Source organism: Eschrichtius robustus, chromosome 13, assembly GCF_028021215.1.
Source record: "Eschrichtius robustus isolate mEscRob2 chromosome 13, mEscRob2.pri, whole genome shotgun sequence".
Lineage (NCBI taxonomy): Eukaryota > Metazoa > Chordata > Mammalia > Artiodactyla > Eschrichtiidae > Eschrichtius > Eschrichtius robustus.
In genome coordinates, this window is record NC_090836.1 from 80,994,435 (window position 1) to 81,009,842 (window position 15,408).

Below are 15,408 nucleotides of genomic sequence, written 5' to 3' on the forward strand. Positions count from 1 at the left end.
TAAAAACAGTATACAAATGCTATGTTGGCTGGTACTGCATATTTGTTATTATTATTGGATCTAAAATGTATTAAGTGCTGTCTGTTGGTGGGAATGTAAATTGATACAGCCACTATGGAGAACAGTAGGGAGGTTCCTTAAAAAGCTAAAAATAGAACTACCATACAACCCAGCAATCCCACTACTGGGCATATACCCTGAGAAAACCATAATTTAAAAAGAGTCATGTACCACAGTGTTCATTGCAGCACTATTTACAATAGCCAGGACATGGAAAAAACCTAAGTGTCCATTGACAGATGAATGGATAAAGAAGATGTGGCACATATATACAATGGAATATTCCTCAGCCATAAAAAGAAACGAAATTGGGTTATTTGTAGTGAGGTGGATGGACCTAGAGTCTGTCATACAGAGTGAAGTAAGTCAGAAAGAGAAAAACAAATACCGTATGCTAACACATATATGTGGAATCTAAAAAAAAAAAAAAAAGATTCTGATGAACCTAGGGGCAGGACAGGAATAAAGACACAGACGTAGAGAATGGACTTGAGGACACAGGGAGGGGGCAGGGTAAGCTGGGACGAGGTGAGAGAGTAGCACTGACATATATACACTTCCAAATGTAAAAGAGATAGCTGGTGGGAAGCAGCCGCATAGCACAGGGAGATCAGCTCGGTGCTTTGCGACCACCTACAGGGGTGGAAAAGGAGGGTGGGAGGGAGACGCAAGATGGAGGGGATATGGGGATATATGTATATGTATAACTGATTCACTTTGTTGTACAGCAGAAACTAACACACCATTGTAAAGCAATTATACTCCGATAAAGATGTTAAAAAAAAAAAGAAAATGTATTAAAATGTGCCGTTATTTAATAGGAGCATCAGAGTGCCTTGTACTGCTAGGTAAAAAGGCAGTCTTGAAACTTTCGGCAAAACTGCTTTCCTTTGGACCCAGATTTTATACTTGTTTTTACTAATTTCACTAATTCCATTGTAAATGGCTGACATATTAATCTTTAAACTTATGCTACAAGTCAATACCATGTTTATCCCTTGGAACCTTATTATGAGGTTAATCAGATTTATGTATAGAAATTATATTGCTGCCAAAGGTGAGTAATGCTTTATCATCCTGTTAGTCATTGTTTTGTTTACAGCTAGATCTGTAATACTTTGTTTAATGCCTTAAACAAACTGAGAAAGTCCTTAGATAGTAAAAGTATTAACTTTTTTCAAAGGAAATGTTAACAAGCTAATTACCGATATACTACCAATAGATTTCCTTTATATCTCAAATGTAAATGGTGAATAATTCTTTCTCCAAAGGATAAATATGCCAAGAATTTTTAATATGTGCAAATATTTATACATATTGAACTTTTTGATATGACTCTAGAGCTTTTAAGTATATTTTCCATAAATAGAAACACTCAGAAGACCACTGGGTGTTAAAAGATGCATCTCATTCACCCCTCCCTTAGCATACTCTGAGATGTTGAATCTTAGTCAGTCAAACATGATTGTTAAAATTGTCTCCAAATCATTGGGCAGATGATAAGCCATTTCATGATATCCTCTGTATATGTGGCTTTTGCTCATAGGTGATAATGGCATGAAGTAAGATACAAGTATTCACAAACTTTTCTCACTAAAATGCCCATAGTAGCCTTGGCTACACAACTTGAAATAAAACTGTTAGTTTGAATTTTTTTAAGAAGCAGGTGCTTTTAGTTAGCCATATCTTTTTTTTTTTAGTTATTTCAAAATTATAGGACTATCACGAGAGTAATAATTCTAAGTACTGTTCATCCAGATTCCCCAGTTGTTGACATTCTACCACATTTGCTTTATCTCTCTGTGTATCTGTCTATAAATTCTTTTGGTGGTATTATTCTGAACCATTTGAGAGTAAGATACAGACATGAAACCCCAATACCCCTAAATACTTCTGTTCACATTTTTGAAAAACAGACATTCTTTTACATACCCATAGTATGCCATCAAAATCAGGAAATAGCCCAAGGCTCCTTCAGCTGATGAATAGGTAAGCCATTATATCCACCCATACGATGGAATACTACTCAGAAATAAAAAAGAAGTGAACTACTGATACATTAATAAGATGGAAGATTCACTATGCTAATCAGAAGAGGCCAGACTCAAATCACTACATACTGTATGATTCCATTTATATGACGTGCTGAAAATGATAAAATTTAATAGGAACAGGAAACATATCAATGGTTACTAGGAGTTGCATATGGAGGGAGGAATAGGGTATAAGGAGGCAGCATAAGTAAATGTTTTGACGTGATAGAACTATTCTGTATCATGATTTTGGTGGTAGAGGTGATTACATGACTAATTTGTCTAAACTCATAAAATTGTATATACAAAAAAGTGAATTTTATGAGTGAATAAAATAAATTAGCTTAAAATTTTTTCACCCACTAGTTTTAGCATCCATTGATAGTTCTTGCTTGAATTGGATATTACTGTGATGGTTGCCAAATGGTAATTTTCTACTTCCATTTTCCATTTACACTTACTAGTTGACACTCTATTATAAGGTTAAACATCCCCCCCCCCCTTTCCACTTACTTATATCAATGTGGATATATGGATTCTTATTTTATTCAGTAGATACATAGTTTGTTACTTTTATATTGTATTGTTGCCCAGGTTGTCCAAAGTTTGACCAGAGGGAGCCCATTCAAGGTGATTCGTGTCACCATCATTCTTTGAGCACTTCTTTACTTTGTCTCATACTTTCCCTGCCTCCAGCCATAACATCAGCCTTGTCTCCAAGAAGCCCTCTTTCCTTTTAATGGAAAATGACATTTAGAAACCAAGATCTAGGTGCTGGGTATGCTCAGAGCCACTGGGATGTTACTTCTTTTACCACTTCTCAGTGTACAGAGCTGTGAAATACATCTGCGTATATACATGTATACACTCCATCTCTATTTCTGTATCTGTCTATCCATATATGTTGTAAGCCATGAGTTCATACCAATACCTCCAATTCAATTCTAATACCACATAGTTTATTCTGGCCTTCCCCCCTCTATATTTGTTCCTCCCTTTTGTGATTATGAGAAGCTTGGCTGTCATTAGTTTCAATATATTTACTTATTTACTCAATCCTTTGTATGTAACCAATCGCCTGCTGCTGTGGGCTAAGTCACATTTCTGCTGATTCACACCTATTGAAGGTTCTTCCCACCCCAGCCTAGCTTGCTTTGACCACACCAGCCCATGCCAGCCAAGAGTCCCCCCAACTCTGTTCCCAACCATGTATCTATCATTACTCTAGAAAGGTAAAAACCTAGAGGCTTAACCCCTGCTTCTTGAAAGTAGAGAGATAATGATAAAAGATAGAGAGCTGGACATGAGGCTAAGTAACCCCGAGATTAGATGCCAAACACCAATTTTAAATAAAGTTAAGCTCACCTGGGTGATCTTTTCAATCTATTTACTTGTGAAACTCATTTCCAATCCTAACTTCTCCTGAGAATAAAAATAGTATAAGCTAAGTGCAAGATCAAAGTTTGTTTTTTGTAGGGAACAGTGGGTCTGTCTTGAGCCTGTTTCTGTGCCATGAACAAAGTTGATTGTTCAGCGAGTATTTAGTGTACCTACTGTGTGCCAGATACTATGGTAAGGTGAAAAAGGGAGAGAAAAAACAGGTTTTTCTTCTCCAAGAGTTTAACTTAAATTGTAAATCTATAGCTATTACTCTTGTTAACTTTAATAGATGTTCACTCATTTCTGTGTTTCTTTTTAAGGCAAACCTGAAATGGCATGTGAAAACCCACACCGTACTGTGGTACCTTTGATGCAGCCTCCTCTACACATTGCAGACAAGGATCCAATCCCTGAGGAGCAGGTAAGGGTGAAAATTGCTTTTTTTTCCCCTAAAGAGTTTCACGTACATAACTTACCTAACTTTCTCGGTAAGTGACATGGGTAAGTTCATGTAAGTTGTTGAATTTATATTTCTAATGAACTTCAAAATCACAATACGATGTATTGAATTTATATCATATCATCAGTTCTCAGTGCCTTGAATTTGGATCCATTGAATCTACCCACACATTTTCCTGTTTATATCTAATTGTTCATTTTTTAAACACTCAAAAGTGATGAAATGCATTAAAAATTAGTGCATTAGCAAAGGTACCTTCTGGGATGCTGGAAATGTTTTTATCTTGATCAGAGTGGTGGTTTACCAGAACCTGTGCCTATGTAAAAATCCTATACATTTAAGATTTGTGCATTTGGCTGCATGTATATATGTTATACCCTTTATAAAACACTTTTTAAAATGATTGTGTTAGATGTTGACAACAGATTGCTCATTCTGAAGAAGGCTTCTTTTCCTTAGGTCATACTGTCTATTCAGTATTCTTAATTGCAAAGGGAGACCAACCCTACTTAGTTTAACCTACCAGAAATTTGTTTAAAAACATTACATAGCTGACAGAATATTTCAGAGGTCCAGATAATCAGGCTTGAAGCAGGCTGGGGTAAACAGCCAAAATCACTCAAAAGAACTGTTCCAGTGGCAACATCACTGCGAAGTCACTGGGTGCAGATGTTGCCACTTGCTCCATCAATGTTGGATAATGAAAACTATCTTCAGAACCTCTACCTCTGGAAACTTGATCTGCCACCATCCTTGCCGGAATGGATTCCTCAAAATGCCTATTTCTTTCTTTCTTTTTTTTTTTTAACATCTTTATTGGAGTATAATTGCTTTACAATGATGTGTTAGTTTCTGCTTTACAACAAAGTGAATCAGCTATACATATACCCCATATCTCCTCCCTCTTGCATCTGCCTCCCTCCCTCCCTATCCCACCCCTCTAGGTGGTCACAAAGCACCAAGCTGATCTCCCTGTGCTATGCGGCTGCTTCCCACTAGCTATCTATTTTACATTTGGTAGTATGCCTATTTCTTTTATAACAAACTTCTGAATCAGATCTGATCCAGGTACACCCGATTAGAGGATCTCAACTCATTTTCCTTAACCATAACTGCAAGGGAAGCTGAGTAAGCCAGGATCCTACCCTCTCCCTTAGAGATAAGGAGAACCATAAGATGAGGTGTTCCCCAATCCTAGCAATAGTGTTCAAACTTCCTGGGAAGTCAGAAAGAACCACAAATGTCTACCAAAGAAGACTAACATACCTGACCACCTCCCCGGACCACCAGCCCTGCTAATTTTGATTGGTTTTGTCAAAGCTAAAGCTGTAATCTTGACCAGATCTATAGAATGGTATCAGAGTAGAAAAATAACAATCGAAGTTGTTAAACTTCTTATCCACAACCCTTTTTCATATCAGGTAAGTTTTTTTAAGATTTCAATTTATCTATGTTTGCTTTGTTCGCCCAACTGTGCTTTAATGACCTGTGCCAGGAGTCCTCATTTTTTTTAATCTTGGAGATCAATAGGTGCAGGTAAATGAATGCTACTAGAAAATTGTCCTCTTGAAGTACAGTGCTTTTTCTTTTATTCATTTTCAGGAGTTAGAAGCTTATGTAGATGATATTGATATGGACAGTGATTTCAGAAAGGATGATTTTTATTACTTGTCTCAAGAAGACAGAGAGAGACAGGAGCGTGAGCATGAAGAATCCAAGAGGGTACTCCAAGAACTAAAAACTGTGCTGGGATTTAAAGCATCAGAGGCAGAAAGGCAGAAGTGGAAGCAACTTCTATTTAGTGATCATGGTAAGCACTGACTTCAGAGTAAAACGTTATTTCGATGTAAGGGATTCTTTTTTCTTGAACTATAAATCTTATTTTAGGTATAGAATTCTTATGGTTTTAATTTTAGGGATCCACCAGTAAGTATAGTGCTTTTTCTTCTAGACACAAAATTAATTTGATCAATAAAAGAGTGGGTATATAATCAGATTGGGAATACGAAATTAGACTTTTTCATCGGTTATTTGATTTTTTTTACTAAATTTGTTTTGAAATGGGTAGTGAGTTGTGAATAAATTGATGTGTTTTCAAATTTAGTGAATTTGAGATTCTAAACTCTGTCCTATGTTGATTTTATAATTACTTTAACAAAACACAAAATTAATAACTATGTTCACTATTAAAACAAATGAGTTAAAACCTAGGGCCTTAACTATATCATTAGGTTACTTAATTGATCTGAGCACTTTAGTAGATGGGAAGCAGAGATGCTTCTGTGCACGCTGTCTCCATACTTGGATTCGGACAAAGTTGGATGACTGGTAATACCTAAGATTACACTTAAACTTCTTTATGTTAACCACCCTTCTTTTCTTTAGTCGAACTTCATGGCAGGCAGGAGAGGGAAAGAGGGGAAGCTTAGTACTTGACAATATCAAACTAGCTAATTCGTAATTCAGGAATTAATTCCTATGGATTTCTAAGAAGGTAGAGTGGGACTTCCCTTCCATTTTAGAGTATGTGGAGCCTCAGAATCAACTGCCTTCTCTTCCTTTTCTCTTTTTCACTAGAAGTGTATAGTTTACCTATACTCTGGAAGGTTCCTTGTCGTTCTCTTTTCTTCTCTTAGGAGCCGTACCATCCTCCCTTGTCCAGGTGTACACTTCGTGATTTTTTTTTTTAATTAATTTATTTTTGGCTGTGTTGGATCTTTGTTGCCACGTGCAGGCTTTCTCTAGTCGCGGTGAGCGGGGGCTACTCTTCGTTGCGGTGTGTGGACTTCTCATTGCAGTGGCTTCTGTTGTTGCAGAGCACGGGCTCTAGGTGCACGGGCTTCAGTAGTTGTGGCTCGCGGGCTCTAGAGCACAGGCTCAGTAGTTGTGGCACACAGGCTTAGCTGCTCCGTGGCATGCGGGATCTTCCCAGACCAGGGCTCGAACCCATGTCCCCTGCATTGGCATGTGGATTCTTAGCCACTGCGCCACAGGGAAACCCCCAGTTCTTGATTTTATCCTTCTTTCTTCCCATTGGCCCCCTTTGTAGCCCAGGTCCTCATAAGATTATGGTCGTATATTGTGATAGCCTCTTAGTTGACTTGCATTTTCAATACCTTTTTCTTCTAAGCTATTCTCAGAAGATAGCTTCTAAGTTTTTAGGATAGCTTACATCTATCCTTGAAAGCTACTTAGATTTTTCTCAAACAGCACACTGATTATAGCTTTCTATCTTAAAAACCTATGGTGGTTCCCCCTTTCTAATTGTATTGAATCTAAACTCCTTTTCCTGGTTTCAAGCCTCTCCATCATGAGTTCATCATATCCATTTATGTTCCCCACTATTTCTAATATAGATATCTTCCTCTGCTTATATCTATCTAATTAGACGATGGTTGCTGTTTTTATTAATGAAAAACATTTATGGTGATCCCTTTACCAGGAATGCTGTCCTCTCCACCAGTCTCTCCTCCATGAGTCCCCTCTTACTGCTCCAGTCCTACCACCTCTCCCACCACTACAGACCCTCACACCTGGGGGCACTCTAGTGAAATGAAAGGACATCTTGAGCAGCAAAGCATGTAGTAGATGAAGAACTTCCCAGAAGCAGCAGTAAAAACAGAGTTCCTGAAACTTGCTTGTCCATATATTTATGGCCTACATAAATCAGAGATTAAGAGTATTATATTTTAGACACTGTTGTTTCCTATGCGTTCAATTTTTTTTTGTTTCTGTAATTAAATTGGTCTTAAATAGGGGCTTTATTATCCCCCACAGTATTCATTTAGTAAATTACTCACTCAACAAGTAGATATTAAGATACTGTTTATTGCTGTATCCCTAGCACATAGATCGAGAGACAAAAATCCCCATACTCCTGGAGGTTTATATTCTAGCACAGAGTTAACACTCTAGTCAGTTGATGCATTATACAGATTACCTGCCCCCATTTAATTAACAATAATCAGGAATATCAATCTACTTCTAATATATGTTGCATTCTTTAAGAATTAGCAGATTTATAGACTAACATTGTACATGAAATCTGAAAATACCATTGTATGTGAACTTATATCCTTTTTTATTGTTTAGTATTTTCTTCATGTGGCTTTAAAATTATCTTCTTGACAGTATGGGTAAAGATATAATGATGAGAGAAATGTATCTCTTTTTCAGGTATGTGTTTTCCATAGTTTACATTTGAAAAGGCAATAATGCTAATTTAGTTTGTGAAAATAAATAAAAAGCTGAAACCTTAAAATGCTTTTCCCATGAAAAATTTCAGTACATCTTCCAGAGTTGTTTTCGTCTCTGCCTACAGGGGTAAAGTCCGAATGGAATTAGAGAGGGAAATTCTACACTGGAACCTGCTGTGGCCATTTTTTTCTGTTGTTGCTGCTTCTCTAGTGGAGTTACTGCAGCTTAGGGATCTGTTTCTTGGAAATGGACACGTTTTACAAAATTATTTTTTAAATAAACGCCAGATCTTCAAGACGTGCTTTTTTTTTCTTCCGTCATGCTTCATAACATATTGTATTGTACTAACCCCTCATAATGGGAGGAGAGACTGCCTAGCAAGCAACCCACTGCCTACTAACATCAAGAGGGGCTAAATAAAACTTCATTTTCCTTGAAAGGACAACTTCTGCCGTATGGATATAATATTTATGTATTACGCTTTGTACAGTAGTTGATCTGGAATGCAGGTTTTATTTAATTTTATATTTTTCTGTGGCATTACAAAATGTGTACAAGTTTTGGCTTTATTTTCATCAGGGTCTTGTTAGGTGGTTGGCAAGTGAGTTGAATTGTGTGTTGCATTTTTTCCCCATGCTGTTTTAACTTGTAAATATATATGTGTTGATGATAGGATGATTACCTGGATTACTGTTAGGTGTTTTATCTGACATACTACTAGTGAAAACCATGCTGCTTATTCTTTAGTACAGTGGTTCTCAAACTTTAGTGTGCATCAGAATCCAGTGGAGGGCTTGTAAAACATAGCCAGTCCTCACTCAGTTTCCAGTTCAGTAGGTGTGGGATGGAGCTGAAGAATTTGAATTTCTACCAAATTCCTAGGTGATGCTGACTGATGCTCTTGGTTCAAGGGCCACACCTTGAGAACCACTGCTTTAATATTTTGAATAAGAGATATGTGAGGTGTTGTAAAATATTCATCAAAACCCCATCTCATTTCATATCTTAGGCATTTTATCTCTTATAAATTTCTCTGGTTTTATAAATTTACATTGATTTACTGGCAAGTTTTATTTAGCTTTTATTTATTTATTGTTCTTTATAAGAAAAAACTACTGGGAGTTTAAATTAAAGTTTAAATCATTGCTGGGTTTTTAGTTATTTTCTTTCTTTCTTTCTTTCTTTCTTTCTTTCTTTCTTTCTTTCTTTCTCTTCTCTCTTTCTTTCTTTCTTTCTTCCTTTCTTTCTTTGTTTTTTTCCTTTGAAGCTGTGTTGAAATCCTTGTGTCCTGTAGACCCAGTGGAACCCATAAGTAATTCAGAACCATCAGTGGATTCACATATGGGGAAAGTTGGTAAAAATGATACTGAAGAGGAAAATAATAAACCCTCTACAACCGACAATGAAATAAGTAATAGGACTGAGTATTTATGTGAATACCCTCTAGATGGTAAAAATAAAGACAATTCTGCAAATGAAGTCTTCCTCCAAGGAGCTGAAGAAAGAGTGTATTATCAATGTGAGAGCGAAGATGAGTCCCAGCAGGCTGATGCAGGTGGCCTGGCCCCTGCCCACCCAACCCACGGGGCCTCCTCGCAGCCCTCTATCAAGCAGAGGCTGGCACAGCTACAGCTGTCACCGGATTTTACCTTCACTGCTGGCCTCGCTGCAGAAGTGGCTGCTAGATCTCTCTCCTTTACTACCATGCAGGAACAGACTTTTGGTGATGAGGAGGAAGAACAAATAATGGAAGAAAATGAAAATGAGGTAGAAGAAAAGTAAGAACCAAGATTTACATTAAGGATTTTAAATTGTTCTTTTTTGTGAAAGTGTTTTAACTTCAAGACTAGATATTCCACTGGAAAGGGAAAATGAGTGTAAGTTTACTATATTTAAAGCTAAGATGTGAATTTACAGGAAGAATCCTGGTTTGAACAACTGATCTGAAAATAGTAGTTTACCTGTAAATGGCAGATCTTTTAGGAAAATAAGAGAAAGGTAAGGGCTCTTTTGAATAAACTGCTATTTTATTTTCAGCACAACTGATTGATCTTGGAAATTCTTTAAGTATCTTTAATAACAAATGAATTTATCATTTCTTGCCAGAATTTACTACCATAAAATGACTGGGGTAATTCTGTTGCAAGAACATTAACATTTAGTATGGCTCCTTTTTACTGTATTCTTGCAGTTAATGACTGCAGCTATCATGTCAGTAACAAGTTGTTTGTATTTTATTTTTGTTTATACCAGTCTTAAAACAAAGATACACGTTCTGAATAAAAAGAAAATTGAATTCATGCAATTGATGTGTACTGGGGTTTGGAACTAAAATGTAGTTTCAAAATTACTTGGGTTATAACATGTGTCTTATGTTTCCTTGTTCGTATGTGTATTCAGTGGTTAATTTTAAGATTTCTAAATGATCTTTTAAAAAAACACATTGTACCTTTTTAAGAATTACCCTTTCAGTTTTGTGTGTTTATCTTTTTCTGTTCTTGTTGCAACGAAAAGAGATGATATCAAAGTGGGATCCCTATAGTCTGAGGCCTCATCCTCAACTTTGCAAAAAAGTTCCTTTTATCAGTTTGCCTAGAGATAATGGGTGCCATTAACACAAGCAGGTCACCATGCTGCTGATTTCTAGCCTGAAGCTGTACCCTCTCCACCTTAATAAGATTCTGGAAACATCCTGTAGGCTTCCTGGAAAGCATCCTTGTCTCCTTAATACTTTATTTACAAACTACCTCTTAAAAGGGGTTGCTTTCCAAATCGTCCAATCTCATCTGTTTTGTGTTGTGATTACATTTTCAAAGAGTGATATTTCCAGGAGTATATTGTTTTTTAATACCTATAGCTCCTATGCAGTGACATAGTTTATAGACGTTATTTGAGGAAAATGTAGGAAAAACTCAATTTATGCTGCTGTCCTAGAAAGGAAGTTGTGAATCCAGTATGCCTTGGAGTTAAAAAACGCTTTTGAATTCCTGTAACTTAGCACTTCAAGTGAGTAAATTTTCGTATACCAAAGGGGACTTTTTTTCAGTAATCTATGGAAATTTATTTTTTATCCCGAGGAAAAACTTGCTTATGCTTTATAGGAATAGTAGCGATCCTTTGTACTATAAGTGATTCTGCCTGTTGCTAATATTATAGGACTTAACCCATAATTAAGGTCTTAGGAACAATATCTTAGGGTGGGGCCTAGTTTACCACTTAGATAGTTAGCTAAATTTCAAGAAAAAATCTTGGGTTGTAACTGACTATTATATTCTTACATAACAATGCTTAAAGTTTATTTTCATTTTAAATTGCTTAGTTTGCCAGACTCCTTTTTTCCTTGAATTTAGAAGAATTATGGAAAAACTTGGTAATCTTTCTCTTAATCTGTAACCTTATATAAGAAGAATTAAGAGTTTAATAATTTTTAATTCTTTTATTATATATGATTTTTATTATACCAGCTTGGGGAAAATATCTTCATAATATTATGTCAGTTTTATTTAATGCTTTCTAAGGTGATACTTTTTAATATTGAAAGGCTAATTTTAATCAGGAATTCCTAACCTTCCAGTCTGATCTGTTTAATTCACTAGTTGTTACTTAGTTCCATGAAAATTCTACTTACTGAAACCATGAAATAAGGATCTTGGAATTTTAATTGAATGTTCTTTTTATGTAGTTTTCAAAATTTGTCAACTTTTAGAATATTTCCAAGATAAAATATTATCTTCCCTGTGAAACTTCCTAATTTTCTCTTATAATAGTCTAAAAGTCAGTGTTTTTCTGTTTTTTTCATGGGGCCACCTGCGTTAGAATAAATCGTAGGTCTTATTTTTTTAATACAGATCTGGTGCCATACTCCCAATTATTCTTAGTTGGTCATTTTGAAATGAGACCTAGCTGATGTTTATACCCGGTAAAATCTAAGAACTTCTGTCTAGGACTTTATTCTTCTTGCTGTGAATACCTTAGGAAATAAAACAAATAAGTCCATGTAATAAAACTAGATATTCTTGTTACTTTTCAAATAATATTTCACTTTTTCTTATCAGGCTTGTGACTAGTTTTAATAGCTGCCACCCTATGTCCAAAAGAAGCCCTCTGGGGAAAATATTTTGTGGGGAAAATTTGTAATTGTGCTTTCCAAATTTAACAGTGGTATTTTGACAGAATAATTCTTGTAAAGGAGTAATATCCTAACAGCTTTTAATGTGAACGTTTCCATCGTTTATTTTAAACCTAGTACTTAAGGTACGACATATATGAAAAGAGGCATTTAGGTCACTCTTGAAGACAAGATTTTTGCCCTTTGCTTACTGTTAGGAAAGTCATGGCAGTAAATGATCTGGTGACAAGTTATCATATCTTAAATCCCCCCCCCCCTTTTTTTCCCCCCAGCTTTCAGTAAAAGTCTACATATCTGGCCTGTGTAGGGCCAGATTCTTGCTGGTCTTTGATTTGCAGTCTGCTGCTTATTTTCGCAAGTTGTCTGTTTTATCTGACTTCATAAGTTAAAACCTCATTAAAATTGATTGTACTTAACAGCTTGTGAATATATTTCATTAGGAACTGATGCATTGACTCAAGTTTGATTTCTGAAGTTGAAGACAAGCAAGTCAGGAGAAACACATATAAGGCAAATTACTAAGGAAATTTAAGAATATGGGTTTAAGGGTTTAATACAGAAGGATAGATCTGAGTTTAAGTTCCAGACCATCATTTAAAAGCTTTGAGTGCAGCTGCTGTAATAATATCATGGGGAGCTTTTCCAGCAAAACCCAAATTCTCTGAATTGCTAAATGATGTTTGCGACTTCTGACTTCTCAGCAATAGTTAAAAAGGAAATAAAACTTTTGAGGCTGGAAGACAAGATCTGGTTATATTAGTAACTACTTAGTAAATATGTTAGTAAAATAGGTTAAAAAATTTTAAACTCAATTTTCTCGAAAAATAAATAGTAATATTCTGATTCACATAATAAAAACAGTAAAGCTTTTAATGTTAAAGTATAGAAAGAATCAAATTCTGATACGTTTCACAAAATTATAAGTCAACGGAGTGTTCATCAAAAGTAAACCCTAGAGGTCATTTCACTCTGGTGACTGATTTTACTTACACATCATCAGTTATATAAAATATTTTGAGAAATTATTAGAAATCATGTGGGAAGAAAAGTTCAACGGGTTTGGTTTAATCATAGTATATTGTTTCTGTATCCCAACAAAACAAGAACTAAATACCATAATGCTGTGGTATAACTCATTATTTGAACTAAAGTGGATATGCCATGAATGATAACCAGAGAAAACATAGAGATTGATTTATTCTTCCAATTCTATTTATAAGACATATCTATGCAAATCACACTTAAAATTACAAAATGAAGCTACAAATATTTTAGAAGAGAAAATATGGGGGGAAAATATCCTAAGTACAGTAACAATTCATTTATGTCATCATTGACAGGAGACTAACTTGCATAAGTTAATTTTTCAGTTAACTGAAGCAAATCAATTTAATCATTAATTTTTTAAAACAGTTTTGTAAGAAATATTCTAAAATATACTTTATACTTGTCCATGTTTTCTTTGTTATCTTTAAGAACATTACTTCTTATCATGGGGTGATAAACAGAAATTCACTTAGGGGCTACTGAGATATATAATGCCCCTTTACTACATGACCTTGTATTGCTGTGCTTTTTGAGTTATGTCTGTTTTTCACGGTTTCTCTATCTTCCCTTTAATCAACTGTCACTTTTTGCTGCTGTTTTGTGTGCCTGCCTTCCGCACTAGGCCCTAATTTGCTGCTTCTAATCTGCTGTGGACTGAGAAACCAGATTGCCAAGCTTGCTAGAATTGTGTCTAAAATAAGAGTAAGTAGACTGAACAAAGCTTAAGGGGCTTTTCTGTCAGTAAAGTGCATGGACTTTGTGGTACCTGTTTGGCTGCTTAGCATACTTTTGTTTGCCTCTTAGTTCTTTACTAAGAATTTGCTAAAAATACCTGTTTGTATATGTGATTGCCATACATTTAAAGTATTAATTCAGTTTTTATATGGTGATGTTTCTAGGACTTTCCATTAATGAATTCAGCTATAAAAGAAAATTTGACTATCATCTTTGTATAAATCATTGTGTATATTTTAGGGAAAAGTTAAATATTCTGTTCTTGTTAAATGTCCTAGTATAGTATGCAGAGTTTAAACTTAGAGCACTATAAATGGACTTCAACTGTGTTCACCAAGATTTATATTCTAGAACTAATTGGTTTGAGACTAAACATGCCTGGCTAATTTAGTAAGAACTGCCTAACTGAATATTTGGGGAATGAGTCATTCTAGATATCCCAGTTTTCTATGGCGCTTAAACCTCTTTAAGCATTTAAAAATTTTGAAATAATTTCTGAAGGATCTTAGTTCCCTGACCAGGGATCAAACCCGTACCCTCTGCAGTGGAAGCGCAGAGTCTTAACCACTGGACCGCCAGGGAAGGCCCTGATGGAAGTGTTTTTAAAACTTACTATGTATTGCTGTCTTCTCAAACAATATATGAAATAAATTAGATGTCAAAATGATCATTACTAACACTAGTTTTACTGTAATAGACTAATTAGGCATTGAGAGCTATATGCCCCTTTACTAAATAACTCCATTCTGCTGTGCCTTTTTTGTTTTCTTTGTTTTCTAATAGTTCTGATTCCTCTAATTCATATTAGTGCTCACTGCAGTGTGCCTGTAGCAATAGACTTTCTCCACCTTCATAATGCTTCTTCTAGTCTGCTTCAGTTTTGGAAACCAGGTGACTAAGACAGCTAGCAGAATGTATAAATACAAAGTAAGAGTAAACTGACTCAGTGAAGACCTGAAAAACTGGATTATACTTAAGTATGTGGATTTTGTGACATCTATTACTACCTATTTCATTGCTATCTTTAAAATAAGTGTACTAGATTAGATTCCTGTTCTCAAAATAGGAGAACTGTTAGTGTACAAAAGGAACCATTTTGTTTCCATACTTTACCTTCTATATATTTCACTCCTCTAGTTGTTCGGCTCCAATTAAAACCAGTCCACTCAAGTTAGCATTTCCTATAGTACTTTCTATTTGAGTTGGATGCCACATGCTGCTAAGAATTTCTTTGGCTGGGTTGTTTTTGTTATGTTGGTTTTGTTTTTAGAGACCTGTATCTTCATTTCCAAAACATGAAGTAGGTTGAGCCCTGGAAAATAAGGAAACTTTTCATTATTGATACCATAGAGAACTGAGAAGTAATA

General features: G+C 35.5%; 1 protein-coding gene across 10 annotated transcripts in view; it reads left to right on the forward strand.

Moving 5' to 3' along the window:
- VEZT (vezatin, adherens junctions transmembrane protein) overlaps positions 1-11,439 on the forward strand; it is a 73,423-nt gene extending 61,984 nt beyond the window's left edge. For 7 of the 10 annotated variants that reach the window (XM_068561065.1, XM_068561066.1, XM_068561069.1 and 4 more), the window contains 3 exons: positions 3,794-3,894; positions 5,536-5,743; positions 9,398-11,438. In XM_068561065.1, the coding sequence (XP_068417166.1) occupies positions 3,794-3,894; positions 5,536-5,743; positions 9,398-9,912 (824 nt within the window). In that variant the 3' untranslated portion in view covers positions 9,913-11,438. Of the gene's footprint in view, positions 1-3,793; positions 3,895-5,535; positions 5,744-8,254; positions 8,426-9,397 lie in introns of those variants that run through there. The other 3 variants (XM_068561073.1, XM_068561068.1, XM_068561072.1) reach the window with 2 other exon arrangements.
- Positions 11,440-15,408: the final 3,969 nt, after the last annotated feature.